Source organism: Lactuca serriola, chromosome 7, assembly GCF_051521515.1.
Source record: "Lactuca serriola cultivar US96UC23 chromosome 7, Lser_US96UC23_V15, whole genome shotgun sequence".
NCBI lineage: Eukaryota > Viridiplantae > Streptophyta > Magnoliopsida > Asterales > Asteraceae > Lactuca > Lactuca serriola.
The window spans coordinates 161,920,414-161,935,000 of NC_136414.1; the positions used below are offsets into that span (position 1 = coordinate 161,920,414).

A 14,587-nucleotide genomic window follows, 5' to 3' on the forward strand; every position below is an offset into this window, starting at 1 on the left:
ACTAGATCAAATCTCTCATGATACGAACTTAATTATAATTGTTAGATAATTAATCGCATGGTCTTTATTTTAATTGTCTTAATAATTAGATAAATTAGTTAATCGGACCAAAATAACTAATAACATTAGAAATCGGTAAATAATAACTAATATTGGACTTATTTGGAATTCACCATCTTTAAAGGCAATCTATATCTCTTTTGTTTCTAAATCAATTATCTAGTTATGTTTTTGTTTTATTAGTTTTAATTAATTGTAGTTAAGTTTAAACAAAAAACATTTTTACATTATTGTTTATAAGTTTAATTGACATTTGATTATTTGATATAAATCATTCTCATTTCCCTAGTGTTTAGACGTAATTTCTTACCAAAATTATACTATTACACGATTAGATACTCTTCTTGTTGTGTATAGTAGTTTAGCTGCGATAGATCAGGACTTATAAATTTAAAACTAATGTACAAAAAAAAAATCCAACTATATGAAATGATTTGACGAGAGTTGGTTTTAGGAATTCATGCTCGGAAAAATTCACATGCTTATAAAGAAACCTCCAATAGCCTTAATAAAGGCATAACACGTGAGGTAACAATTTTTGAGTGTGATAACATTCCTTAACATGTTGCTCACATTCAATAGCCTTAATAAAGACTAATGTTGCGTTTAGTTATAGAAAAACAGTTTTTATTTTCCGTTTTCCGTTTTCCCTTTTCCGTTTTCATTGGAAAAATTAGAAAATACATTTAGTTAAAACTTATTCATTTTTCATTCAGTTTTAGAAAATTAGAAAACGTGTTTAGACGTATATTTTTCTATCAGTTTTCTTTTAGAAAACAGTAGCGGTGGTAGAGTTAGGTTGATTGTGTTGGTGATGACAGGTGGCGGTGTGGGGGTATGGGTGTGGGTGGGGGTGAGGGTGGGCTTGGCAATAGGTGGGTGTGGTGGGTTGGGATAGGTAGAGATGGATGGGGGTGGGAGTGGGTGTGTGTTTATATTTTAGAAATTTTTAAGATTAAAAAAATGTGAAAAACAATGACTATCAGCTTTTCAAAAATTTCCGACTTCTTTATAATTTTAGAAAATGGAAAATTTTCATTTTCCATGAAAAATTTAGAAAATTTGACGAACTAAACGCGTTTTCAAAATTCTGATTTTCCTTAGAAAAATTTTCCAAAAAACGATCTATTTTTCCGCAACTAAACGCACCCTAATTGTTTTTAGCAGGGAATTTGTCTAACACGAAAACCGTCTCTTGGTCAAATCAATACATTAAAAAGTAACTCCAACTCTCCATTAGCATAACATAGAATTTAAATAGCCAATCCAACTTACTATGAGAATAAACTTATGGACACATAAAGTTTTAAAATGTCATATAAAAATACCATTTAGTAACATATTACATATTGACATCTTATAAACATAATGACATAAATAAAACCAACTAACTTGTATCTTATCATCATAATTCTAATCAATAAGTTACCAATTATTATAACATACACATTTCTCAAAGTACAAGGCTCTAATAACCAATATAATTAAAATACAATGCTATAATAAGAAGAAAAAAATGGTTTCTTACATTTACCCCTAAAAATAAAAATATAACCGAATTCGCTATATTTAAATTAGTTAAAAACATTCCTACAATTTGTCAATTTCCATATGTTTCTAACAAACTACATGTCCAACAAATCTTATAATCTTTCACCAATTTAAGTCTTCCATTATATGATCTCCATATATAGTTTTTATTTTAAATGAAGCAAGAAAATAAAACTACAAAAACCAAATGTCTAACAATTCCCAATTGAGAACATTTCCACCAAAAAACAAAAAGACAAAGTGTTTTGTGAAACTCAATAACCTAATGAATGCTAAAAAGTGAAAATATTAAGCACTTAATTCTCTTCACTTCTTTCGAATTTTGATAGTAAGAGTCCAGTTAACCTTACCCTCTGGTAAAGGAAGAGATTTAGGCAATCGAAGTGGCACCTCAAATTCCCCTAAACTTGACAAAGGAGACTCCAATTGTAAATTTTCAGGCTCAATACGCACTCCAATCTGTCTTGCCACCTGTCACATCACCAAAAAATTGAATCAAAATCATCAATCATCTGTTTCCTTTTGACTTAAATCCTAAGTTTTTATAAATTGTTACCTCAGATATGATTTCATCTTTTTCCACAGGTGAACGAAGTTCTGTATCTATCTTTATGTATCTTCTCAGAACCTGTAAGCATTGAACAAGATCAAGAAAATGTAAATTTGGAAGATGGAGAATTGAATTACAATTTACAATTTACAGTTTACATTTTACAAACCAGTTTAGCATTTTCAAGTCGTCTAGCTGCTGTTCTGTATTCTTTCATGGTGTCTTCTTCAGTCTTTGGAACTACCTTCACCTCTTCAGCTTCTTTGGGTTGATATATCTGGTTGAAAATAGATAAAAGGATTAGCTTTGTTGAGATCTGTTTATGAAAGAGAAATTCAGAAAGATGGAACAACCTTCCTCTGTTCACTGATGAGATAAGCAAACTTTTCAATATTTGGAACTGCAAGCAATTTGGGCATCAGATGGTTGCGGAAATGTCCAGGAGCAACTTTCACTGTTTCACCTGCTTTCCCGAGCTTGTCTATGGTCTGAATTTAACCAAAAATTTCTTCATTTCATGTTGAAGAGTAGTAAAGTTTATACAGAATAGATGGAGGTAGGAGGTTAATCGATGAAACTGATCTACTTACTGTTGTAAGAATGACCTCCAATTTTCTGTATCTAACGCCTTGAGTAGCATAGAATAATGGATGATGTAGAACAGAATCGGAATTCTGGAAGAGAGCTGTATCTTTCAAAATCTTACTCTGTCGAAGAATATTTCGGCCATATTGGAGGTAAACCATCGTTTAAATCTTCGGTCGAAAAAACAAAATGTTTATATTCCTGAAAAATGAATCGATTGTTTACAAAAAGGTGGAATCATTTGCAAGTTTTGTCACGCGTTCGAATTTGAAGCAGAGGAATAAGCATACAATGTAAGTGATTTTGATCGAATTACAAATTCAGGAATTAATTCACTTGGAATCAACACGATTAGGGTTTATATCAAACCAAAGTAGACGCGAATCATCTGACATTAGATAAAACGCTAGTTTAGAGGTTAGAGATTTCGATATTTTACTTGGGTGAAGGTGTTCCGCTGTTATCGACGGCGGTGGTAACCTGGTGGTCGCCGGTAACGGGCTTCAGAGCGGCGGCGAACGTTCTGCTTCTCCAGTTAAGCAATGGAGTCGGCGATAAATTTATTTTCCCTACTACATTTTATCGAAGTTGTTGAACTTTTTAAAGTAGCCACAAATGTTTGAGTTTTTCTACATCTTCCACAAACTTCTTTGAGATTTTCAAACCTACCACACAAGTTTTGTAGATTTTACATAAACTACCCTAATATCTTATATATTTTGTTGGTTGGAATGGAATAATCAAAAAATGAATTGACTTTTTAAAATAACCACAAACGTTTGAGTTTTTCTATAGGGTAAATTACACCATTCGTCCCTCGTGCACATGCCAGGAAGCGTGTTTAGTCCTTATTTTCAAAAATTAACTCGGACCATCCCTATTTTTATTTTTTCTTGCGCGCTCAGTCCCTATTGACATGAAATGACTATCTTACCCTTACTATTTTCTTTTTTCATTTTTTATTTCTTTATCAGTTTTAAATTAAAAAATAAATAAATAAACCAAATATTCAAACCCCTTCGTACGCACTTCCATCTTCCCTGTTCTTACCTCGTTCACATCAGACCTATATCACTGAGCCAAAAAAAACCATCGACACCTTGATCTAAAATTCCGTCGGCAACTTTCGACGGTGGCGTACAAGTGAAGAATGAGACCGACGACTTCCGACAAAGCACCACCATCATAGATCCGCTCAGTCACCTTCTCATATCTTTTGCAACTACGTCATCGACCACACACCTAGAAATTGGATCTGTAAGATAAAAAGGGTGCAAAATCGGAGGGGTTTTTGATGCTCATCGGAGAAGATGAAGGGTTTACAGATATGAGATAATGAGGTTAGGTAAGAAATCAAGTCAATCGTGGCCAATGTGATGTACCATCCACAGATTTTCGAAGATGGATGTTCAAGGGTTTTAGTTAGGGCATAAGAAGGATAATAATGCAACCTGACTTTCTCTACAAATCGCAACCACCACCGCAACCTCCTGTTCGGATTTTGCGTGTTTATACCCATAAGTCTCAACACAGATACAACCTTATTCTTCTCCCTCTAATCGATCACCATATGCTTCTCTATCTTCTTATGAAGTGAATGAGACAACGAATTGGAGGTTAAGGGGTAAGAAATTGATGAGCAATGACTCAGACGAAGTACAAGTTTATAATCCCCTCTTGCCATCTCCCTGGTATCGAATCATATTTAGAGGTTCACTGAATCAGATTTGCTTTCAATTTAAGAACTTCAAATCCTTTACCGATTTCGAATTAAACATTTCCATGCCAAGATTATTCCTTCCTGATTTGCCCTGATTATTTTTCTAGATTTTTAGGTGGGTTTCTTGATAGAGGTTGTGGTGGTGTTAATAGTAAATGGTTGGGTCGGTGAATGAGGTGGTGGTTTGTGGTTATTTTCAATGAAACATTCGAATTTTGAATGAAGGAGTGGGTGGGATGAAGTGAGGGGTGGTTGTGGTGCTCCTTTTTCCGATGAGGGGTGGCGATGGTGATTCCTTTTCCGATGGTGGTGTAGATTACCGGTGGTGGTCAAGTGTTATTCAACAAAATAGAAAAATAATTGAAATAATTTTTAATAATTAAAAATATAAAAAATGCTCAATATAAATGAAAAAGAAAAAGAAAAAGGTATTATAGTTTTTTTATGTATCACAAGGAATGAAACGTGCAAATTTAAATTAACGAGGGATGAAGCGTGTAACTTTTAACGAAATGAGGGATGGTCCGAGTTAATTTTTGAAAATATGGACTATACACGCTTTTTGGCATGTGCACGAGGGACGGTTGATGTAATTTACCCTTTTCTATATCTTCCACAAAGGCCTTTTAGATTTTCAAACCTACCACATAAGTTTTGTAGATTACATATGAAGGGTTTTGGCCATATGAACATTCCTATGTGCACATGCAAACCCTAATGCTTGGATCTAGGTTTCTCTAATTAAACATGCATTGGATCCAAGACTTCTAATGACTAATGGAGTATAAGAACAATACAAAATCAGAATTAGAAGCATACCTTGAAACACTTGTTTGATCTTCTAGTTCTTGGAGCTTTAGAGTCACAAATGTCACTCCTCTAATGGCTTACAAACACCAACTAGCAAGAGGATGATTTGAGAGAGAGGAGAGGGAATAGAAATCGGCCAGGGTTTCTTTGCTTTAGCAGATGTGTCGATTTCCCTTGCCCCAATGGTCTATTTATACTTGTAAGGCTCTTAGGGTTTCACCCTTAAACCCTAGTTGGATAATCTTTTCTCAAAGCAATCCAAATCCTTTCCAAGATAAGCCCTTGGACGATTTTTGGCTTATCCTAAGCCCTAGAAATCGTCCAACCCTATCCAAGAAGGATTTACAGCCCAAAGTGTAACTATCAAACAACTGACAGTTTATACCCTCTTATTTAATTAATCTCTTTAAGTCACCAAATTAATTCTAATTAATTTATGACTTATATTAATCAAATAACAATATTATTATTCCTTATATTATTCTCATAATATATTAATAATATTTATTCTCTCATAATAAATCATCCTGTCAAGTTGCTATGGTGAAGGCAACCCAAAAGGGCCATGCATAATCGGGTCAAATACTTGTCTAATATAGTTGCAGCCTTAGACACTATTCCAACAGTCTCCCACTTGGATAAGTCTAGTAACTATATGCACAAGTACAATTCGATTTGCAATCGTAGCTCTCAAAGACGCTGTCAAACTCTGATCTAATCAATCTTTTCCTTTAGATAAGGGATCGTACAGTCCTCTGTTAGATATCATGCTGACAATTCTATGGAATAATTAGTCTAGCACTTTGGTTTCTCGATCTTCGATTCATTTGACATAGAACTTAATCGAACACATCAATTTAGTTCTGACTGGGCCCGGCACATAAGTCAAATCAAATCATCGAGCGGCCGAGATATCGCTTTTACCCTCTTGGGATAAAAGTAACAGATAAACTTCGACTTATATGCATTTACTTATTTATTAATCAACTATACACAACAATGCGTTTTATAACACCGAGTTACTGATGCGTTTTCGCATTATCAATGTACAACCAATTAACAAATAACAAACCATATATCTAGGTTTTAAGACTATATGATATTATCGTCTTGCGATCACCCTTTTATATCATATTCCATAAGGTGATTTCAGCAAGCACGGGTTTGTTCCAATGCTCAAAACCAGTTCATAAGCACTCATGAACATTGCAGCAACCCTTTGCTATGTCTTACGAAAACCTCGCAACCCCAAACCTTGATGTGTGCCAACGAGGGAGCTTTCCATGTCCACATCTCGTGAGGTGTTTTGGCAACCTTCTTAGTAGGGACTCGGTTAAGGATATGGGCGGCAGTATCTAAGGCATACCCCCAAAAAGAGATTGATAGTGAAGCACGACTCATCATAGAGTGAACCATGTCCAACAAGGTTCGATTACGCCTTTCTGCCACACCATTCAATTGTGGTGTCCTAGGTGGCGTCAATTGTGAAACTATTCCACACTCCTTGAGATAATCGTGGAATTCAAGACTTAGGTACTCTCCTCCTCGATCGGATCGAAGCATCTTGATTTTCCTGCCCAATTGATTCTCCACTTCATTTTTGAACTCTTTGAACTTTTCAAAAGTTTCTGACTTTTGCTTGATTAAGTAGATATACCCATATCTACTATAGTCATCGGTAAAAGTCACATAGAAGCGGTTCCCATCCTTCGTGGTTGATCTAAACGGACCACATACATCAGTATGTATTAGGTCCAATAGACCCTCACCTCTTTCACACGTACTTGTGAAGGGTGACTTGGTCATCTTTCCAAGTAAACAAGACTCGCATGTGTCATCTTCCCTAAGGTCGAATGACTCCAACACTCCATCCTTTTGGAGTTGGGCTATGCGCTTCTTGTTGACATGTCCAAGACGACAATGCCACAAGGATGCTCTATCCATACGATTGGAAGAATCCATGCATAAAACATCATTTCCTAAGTTATCTACAATCATAACGGTTTCATAAATTCCATTACATGGTATAGCTTCAAAATAAAAGACACCATTTAGATAAGCCAAAATAGAACCATTCTCATTATTAAAAGAAAATCTAAAACCTTGTCTAAACAAACCATGAAATAAAATGATGTTTCTAACCATTTCTGGCGAATAGCAACAATTGTTCAAATCTAAAGATAAACCATTCCTAAGCACTAAAGAATACACTCCAATCTTGGTCACAGGCGACGATCTTCTGTTCCCCATGATTAGATTTATTCTTCCATGCTCCACGTCTCTATTTCTTCTTAGTCCCTGCGAAAGACAGCTTGATCTTTCCTTCCTTGATGGCTTGCAGGTACTCTGGGCAGCTTCTCTTCTAATGTCCTATCTTGTGGCAGTGGTGGCACTCTGCCTCCTTTGGGTTAGGGTAGGGTTTAGCAGGATCAACTTTGGTCCCACTAGAAGAGGCACCATCTCGGGACTTAACCTTGCGATGGTTCTTAGATGAAGCCTTCCTCTTCTTTCCCCTTCCTTGTCCAATAGCCAAAACAAGAGCAGCGGGTGGATTGGGAGTGGGTGCAACAGACTTGTCCTTGAAGTTGCTCTCAGCGACCCTCAAGAGACCTTGGAGCTTGCTTAGGGTGACCTCTTTTTTGTTCATGTGGTAGGTCATCCTAAATTGATTGTAACTTGGAGGCAAAGATTGAAGCACCATGTTGATCGCCAAGTATTCCCCAAAGTCAACATTCAACTTGCGAAGACGGTCGACATACCTTTGCATCTTTTGCAGGTGCACGGTAAGAGACTCTCCATGACCCATTTTAGCGGAAATCATGTTAGTGAAAATCTCATAACGCTCTTGTCTCGCATTTTGGAGGTATCTCTCCAACAAGTCTTGGTGCATCTCGTACGGATACATGTCCTCATAGGACTTTTGGAATTCGGAGTTCATAGTGGCTATCATGATGCAATGTACCTTCATTGCATCACGCTCGTGAGTTTCAAAAGCGGTCATTTCAGCCGGAGTAGCGGTTTCAGGGTTGATCTTCTCGAGCTTCTAATCGAGGACATACTCCTTGTCCTCATAGCGAGCAATAGTGCGAATGTATCTTATCCATTCGCTAAAGTTCGTCCCATCGAAAGTGACATTTTAACAAAGGCTCATCAATGTGAATGAACTAGCAGCAGCGTTGTTTGCGTTCGACATCTACAAATAGAAAGGACAAAGATAGATTAGAATATGAATCCCTAATTATCACCCAATAGGAAAATTAGGGCTAGGATCCAACAACAATATTTACATATTAGAAAAGGGATACCGTAATCTAACATGCAAACAATTTGAAGGTAAGTGAATGACGATTCACTAATTCTCCATCATGAAAACATAACTTTAAGTTCTAAATGTATTGAGAATTCCTAGGTTTAGATGAGATTCATTGAAACCTTTCAATGGCATGTTTAAATCTCGATATGCCCCTCTTGTTTGTGACTGGGATACCGAGGATCACAAAGTGGGTGTGAATTACCATGCAAATTTACATGGTGCCTTCATTGTAACGATCACCTATTCGATGTGCCGGTAAACCACACACGCTCCATCGAACTATGATAAACAATGAATCACCCTTTGCCACCTTTGCTTAGAACCAATTAGTGTGCCGGTAAACCACACACGCTCCACTAACTTCTTAGCAAGGGTGCAAAGTGTAATTTCATGGGATTACATCAATTCACTTTTCCTAAAGTAACTAAGATTGGGAAATTTTTTGAAAAACATGTAGTTACTTTGTATTTTATATTATACTTTTAATGAGAGATGAGGTTGCCCTATCCTACCCGTTCGGCTAACGACCCTCCACCGATCAAGCAAGCGGTGGGTGTGAGTGTACACTCATTAAGCGTCATTTTATAGGCCACAACCTTATACCCACCTTATAGATCGGCTTCGTGAATGAGGCCTACTAACGGTAAGACTAGCATTTTAGTTATACATATATATATACATATTAATCTTGTAATATTATATTAGTATAGGGTTGGATTTTAAACTTGTAAAATTCTAGGGTTTGAAATTTAAATTGTCTAAATTAAGCTTTTAATCATAAAACATAAATTTCAAAACTTGAGGGCAAATTTAAACATTTAAAACATGGAGGATCAAATAACAAATAATCTTAATTAACAATTAATTTCATAATTATCCATATTTGATTTATTTAATGATTTCTTGCAAAATAATTTACCAATTTAATCAAAATAATTAATTAATTATCACATAAGGAAATTAAATATTTTATTAATTGATAAGTGTCTTTAATTAGATCAATATTATAGTCATATATATTATAAAATCGGATTAGGGTTGATCTAATATGATAAAGGCAAGTTTCCATAAGATAAATATCAAAAAATCCCGATTTTGGCTCTTCCTGACGCTCGGACTCGCCGAGTTCCCAACTGGACTCGTCGAGTCAAGCCAACTCGCCGAGTCCACCATGGGACTCGTCGAGTTCATGACTCAGAATCACAAAATTCGAATTTTGCAAGCAAGAAACAAACAATCATGCATCAATTTAATAGAAACCAATCTATGCTCTGATACCACTGAAGGGTTTTGGTCATATAAACATTTCTATGTGCACATGCAAAGCCTAATGCTTGGATCTAGGTTTCTCTAATTAAACATGCATTGGATCCAAGACTTCTAATGACTAATGGAGTATAAGAACAATACAAAATCAGAATTAGAAGCATACCTTGAAACACTTGTTTGATCTTCTAGTTCTTGGAGCTTTAGAGTCACAAATGTCACTCCTCTAATGGCTTACAAACACCAACTAGCAAGAGGATGATTTGAGAGAGAGGAGAGGGAATAGAAATCGGTCAGGGTTTCTTTGCTTTAGCAGATGTGTCGATTTCCCTTGCCCCAAGGGTCTATTTATACTTGTAAGGCTCCTAGGGTTTCACCCTTAAACCCTAGTTGGATAATCTTTTCTCAAAGCAATCCAAATCCTTTCCAAGATAAGCCCTTGGACGATTTGTGGCTTATCCTAAGCCCTAGAAATCGTCCAACCCTATCCAAGAAGGATTTACAGCCCAAAGTGTAACTATCAAACAACTGACAGTTTATACCCTCTTATTTAATTAATCTCTTTAAGTCACCAAATTAATTCTAATTAATTTATGACTTATATTAATCAAATAACAATATTATTATTCCTTATATTATTCTCATAATATATTAATAATATTTATTCTCTCATAATAAATCATCCTGTCAAGTTGCTATGGTGAAGACAACCCAAAAGGGTCATGCATAATCGGGTCAAATACTTGTCTAATATAGTTGCAGCCTTAGACACTATTCTAACAACATAAACTACCCTAATAACTTAGGTTATGTTTGGTTGGTTGGAATAGATTGGCAAGGCAATGAAATAAATCATCACTATTTCATTATCATATTAATACTGGAATGATATGAAAAATTAATCCATGTTGTTTGGTAGACAAGGAAAAAGACAAGTGAATGAAATAAAAAAGATTGACAATGACAAAAATACTTTCGTAACAGAAAATGTATAAAATTTATACATTTTACAACATTATCTTTATTTTTAATTGCAATATATATATATATATATATATATATATATATATATATATATATATATATATATATATAATTGTTTATACATTATAATATGTCGAACTATAAACACAAGCTTGATTTCTAACTTGAACTTAATGGCTACAATAATAGACCAAAGAATTTGAGACTAAATTTTGTTTGCACCCAATACTTTGAAAGATTACAAATGGTCCTCAACTTAAATGTGTTTAAGCTCCAAACTCTTAACACTTTAGCAGTCGAGGTACGTGTTCTGCTACGATCTTCTATGTCGCTGTCTTTAGAATCGCTATTAAACACCTTCTTAAGTGCCTAGAATGCAACCACATTCTTTTGGAAAAATCTCAATACATCTTCCTCATCAAGGGTCGATCCTAACTTGGCATCACCACATGATTAATTTTCTCACATGCAATTACATGTTTTTATTCATTAAATGTCATATGTGTAAGCTTTCAACCATCACCCACCCACCCAAGTTGAACATTATAGTAGCAATTGGAAACAATATAAAAGATAACCACCTATGATAAAGGTATGCTTTTGCAACAACACCATGATGAAAAAAATCATATCTATTATCATATCTCATCCCATGGTCCCAAAAATAAAGAAATTTTCTATTAGAATTTAGTATCCTTAACATGTCTAACATACATACATATATTCCATAATTTCAATTTATATATTCAAGTTGTATTCTAGCATTCAAGGATACCTCAGAAGTGGCAATTGACTCAAAAGCCATTATAAATAGACAATTTTTTTTTTGTTGAGATTTGGATGACTTTTGATGATTTGGATCATATTTGACTTACAATTGTCATGACAAATTTCTCAAATACATCACCAATCTCATGATGTCACATTATTTTAAAACATCTACCTTAAAACAAAGAACTAAAACAACAATCTACAAGGGTTTTATAACATCATATTTTCATATATATCTTTGACTATTTTTTCCACAAGTTTCAATTATATCGATTTCTATATCAAAAGACTTTAAATCTTACCAATTTTAAATAAGCTAACATAAGAACTTCATGCCCAAAACAAGAAATGCCAAGCTTTATCGATGTACAACCCATAAAGCAAAAATTACAAGTTTATACCCTTAATCGGAAACAACAAAGTTATACCCTTAATCGGAAACAACAGTTCGAAGAGGCAATGAGCTTTCAATTCCCTTATTCTCAGCAGCATTTCTCACTGCAACAACTTTTGACATCCCAAACATCTGCAATTTGTATGTGATTTTAAACAGAGTGAATTTAAAAATTGGAAGGGGGTTTGAGGTATCAGAAACAAACCTTTGATATGGTCTTTTTGAAGCAGGTTTTGTGTTCATCCATGGAAGCATGAACAAACTCATCGATGTGATCTTTAACATCCTGAAGAAATGTGGCGTCATCGGACTTCTTCTTTCTGCAGGAATCCATAGCTGGTGCTTTCTCTGTTGTCATCTTGATACTACTGTATAAACAAAAATCACGTAAATTAGGGTTTCAATCGAACAAGGAATCACCACAGATTATCATAAAAGAATCACAACAAGATATATTTCGTTGCGTTCAAAATGGAATAAATCAAAGACATCATGTTTTGAAATTTGATGAATTTAGTAAAAGCAAAAAAAATCAAATTCACGTCTATAACCGTTCATGATCTTCAAGCTCAAATAATAATTTAAGATCCTTTTGTTCTAAAAGAATTATAACGTATTGATTCGGCATGAAGATTATTTTGTTGGTGTCCTTTTCTTTCTAATTGAAAACTTCATCATCTTCTGCAATCAATTTATATCAAAACAAAATCGGCCATGAACAAACCCTAGATGATCGGACTTCATTAAGCAAAACTCGAATTCCTACAAAGTTCAACGAAATTAATGTTTGGAGTAAGATCGAAGAATTACCGGATTAATACAACGCCTTAAGAACAATCTAGCGACCTTCCTCGAGTAATCTCTTCCCCATCGTTCAGAGGAACTTTAAAGACGGATGCAGGCTTAAAGTGCTAATCTGGGCCATTCATAGTTTGGGCCATTTAGTTCATTATTTGTTCGGGTAATCCAAGTTCCAAAAAAGGCTAGAAGAACAATCTTTTGTGGTTTCGAGGTATACTATAAATATGTGTGTTTGTGTCAGTTGAAGAGTTTTGACACGCGCGATCAGGAGAGAGGCTTAGGAGGTGTTTTCGAAGACTTAGAAACACATAGTTGTACTAGTGTACGAGGATACGAGGGTTAAGTTACGAGATGAGTCGAGGTATTTTTATATCATTATTAGATGATTATGTTTACGTAGTATTTTGTAGAGGGTTGTTAAACCCCGAGTTGGTTATGAGATTTCATAATATGGTGTTATTAGGAATTTGATGATTAGTTAAATGTTAATATGATCGATAAGGGTTATGCACCCTAGTTTACCAAGATTTGTCGATTAGGTTAACGACTTACGGGGTTGATTCGTTATGTGATTATATATGGAAATTTGACTAGTTTGGTGACAAATATTTACCAAGTCTAGGTAGTGATCATGTAATCGATCAATGTGATTGATATATGGTGAGACTAGACAAGTCTAATGGACTAAATATTGTCAAAATAGGTCTGGACAAGTGATGAATTAGAAAGCAACACAGAGTTAGATACCATAATGATATTTAGGTGTTGTTTGTTTTTTTTTCCGAAGCCAAACGTTTGTAGTATGCGAACCACATCTACAAGCCTCTATAGCAAAAAATGTGAACCAAACATCTACCATCCGCAATATGAAGTCTGTTTGTTTTTAAACGTCTGCATGAAATTGAAATAAACTGCATTTTAAATAAAATGATTTTACAAACTTAAAATAGTTTTCCAACGCCAAAATTTTAATAATTTTAGTCATACAATGTTGAAATAAACTTCACGGAACAAAATTAGTCTTACAATAGCAATTTTAATTTTACAATAACAATTTTATTTAAAATAATTTATTCCATATTTTATATCAACTGCTCACTAATTTCATCTTGTAACTGAGTCATATATTCATAGTTCGTTGCAATATCATGTGTTGGAACCTCGTCTTCATCATCATCGATGTAACATCCCATAAACAGTTATAAAATTTTTCGTTTTAAAAACCATTAGTTTCATACATCAAGTGTCTCAAAAGTCAACCACAAAACAAAATGCCAAAAACATCATAGTACAAATGATAACAAGTGTGGAATCATGAGGGGGTGTTGTGTCATCGCGTCGGGCCCTTCCTTTTCGTACCGGAAGTACCTGTGTCCTAAGCAGTTATTGCGGTTCAAATTTCAATAGCGGTCACATGCCGCTATTTGAAATCGCGGTTATCGCAGTGGTATAGCAGTGGTATAGCGGTTTTTTAATATTATGTATAATTTATATTATATATTTATACAAAATTTATATATTAAATTATTAATACTATATAGAATTAATATCATCAAAAATCATATAAAAACATAACATAATCCATATATAATATTCTAATATAGTTACATGGAAACTAAAAAGTGTCAAAATGTCATTACAGCTCAAGTCGTTCGTGGTTTCTAAGTATTGAAACAGACGAGAAAGGGAAGTTGTCATTTGTTGATTTGTAGTTTGTAATTAATTATATTTATTATTTGGACTTATTAAGACAAAAAGTGTACTGGACTAGTTAAAAAAATA

The 14,587-nt window shown here is 34.5% G+C and overlaps 2 protein-coding genes across 3 annotated transcripts; both read right to left on the reverse strand.

The window, feature by feature from the left end:
- Positions 1–1,711: 1,711 nt before the first annotated feature.
- On the reverse strand, positions 1,712–3,316 carry LOC145064164 (Ribosomal protein L9/RNase H1). Its single transcript, XM_079011668.1, has 6 exons — positions 3,186–3,316; positions 2,752–2,947; positions 2,515–2,649; positions 2,331–2,438; positions 2,168–2,239; positions 1,712–2,082 (listed from the first exon to the last, which is right to left on the reverse strand). The coding sequence occupies exons 2-6, from the start codon at positions 2,905–2,907 to the stop codon at positions 1,918–1,920; spliced, it is 636 nt and encodes a 211-aa protein (XP_078867794.1). The 5' UTR covers positions 2,908–2,947; positions 3,186–3,316; the 3' UTR covers positions 1,712–1,917.
- Positions 3,317–11,818: 8,502 nt separating this feature from the next.
- Positions 11,819–12,969, reverse strand: LOC145063656 (uncharacterized). 2 transcript variants are annotated; one of them, XM_079011250.1, is made up of 3 exons: positions 12,815–12,969; positions 12,210–12,372; positions 11,819–12,136 (listed from the first exon to the last, which is right to left on the reverse strand). In XM_079011250.1, the coding sequence occupies exons 2-3, from the start codon at positions 12,360–12,362 to the stop codon at positions 12,041–12,043; spliced, it is 249 nt and encodes an 82-aa protein (XP_078867376.1). In that variant the 5' UTR covers positions 12,363–12,372; positions 12,815–12,969; the 3' UTR covers positions 11,819–12,040. The 2 variants fall into 2 exon arrangements, with proteins under 2 accessions (XP_078867376.1, XP_078867375.1); XM_079011249.1 differs by having other exon boundaries at positions 12,729–12,866.
- Positions 12,970–14,587: the final 1,618 nt, after the last annotated feature.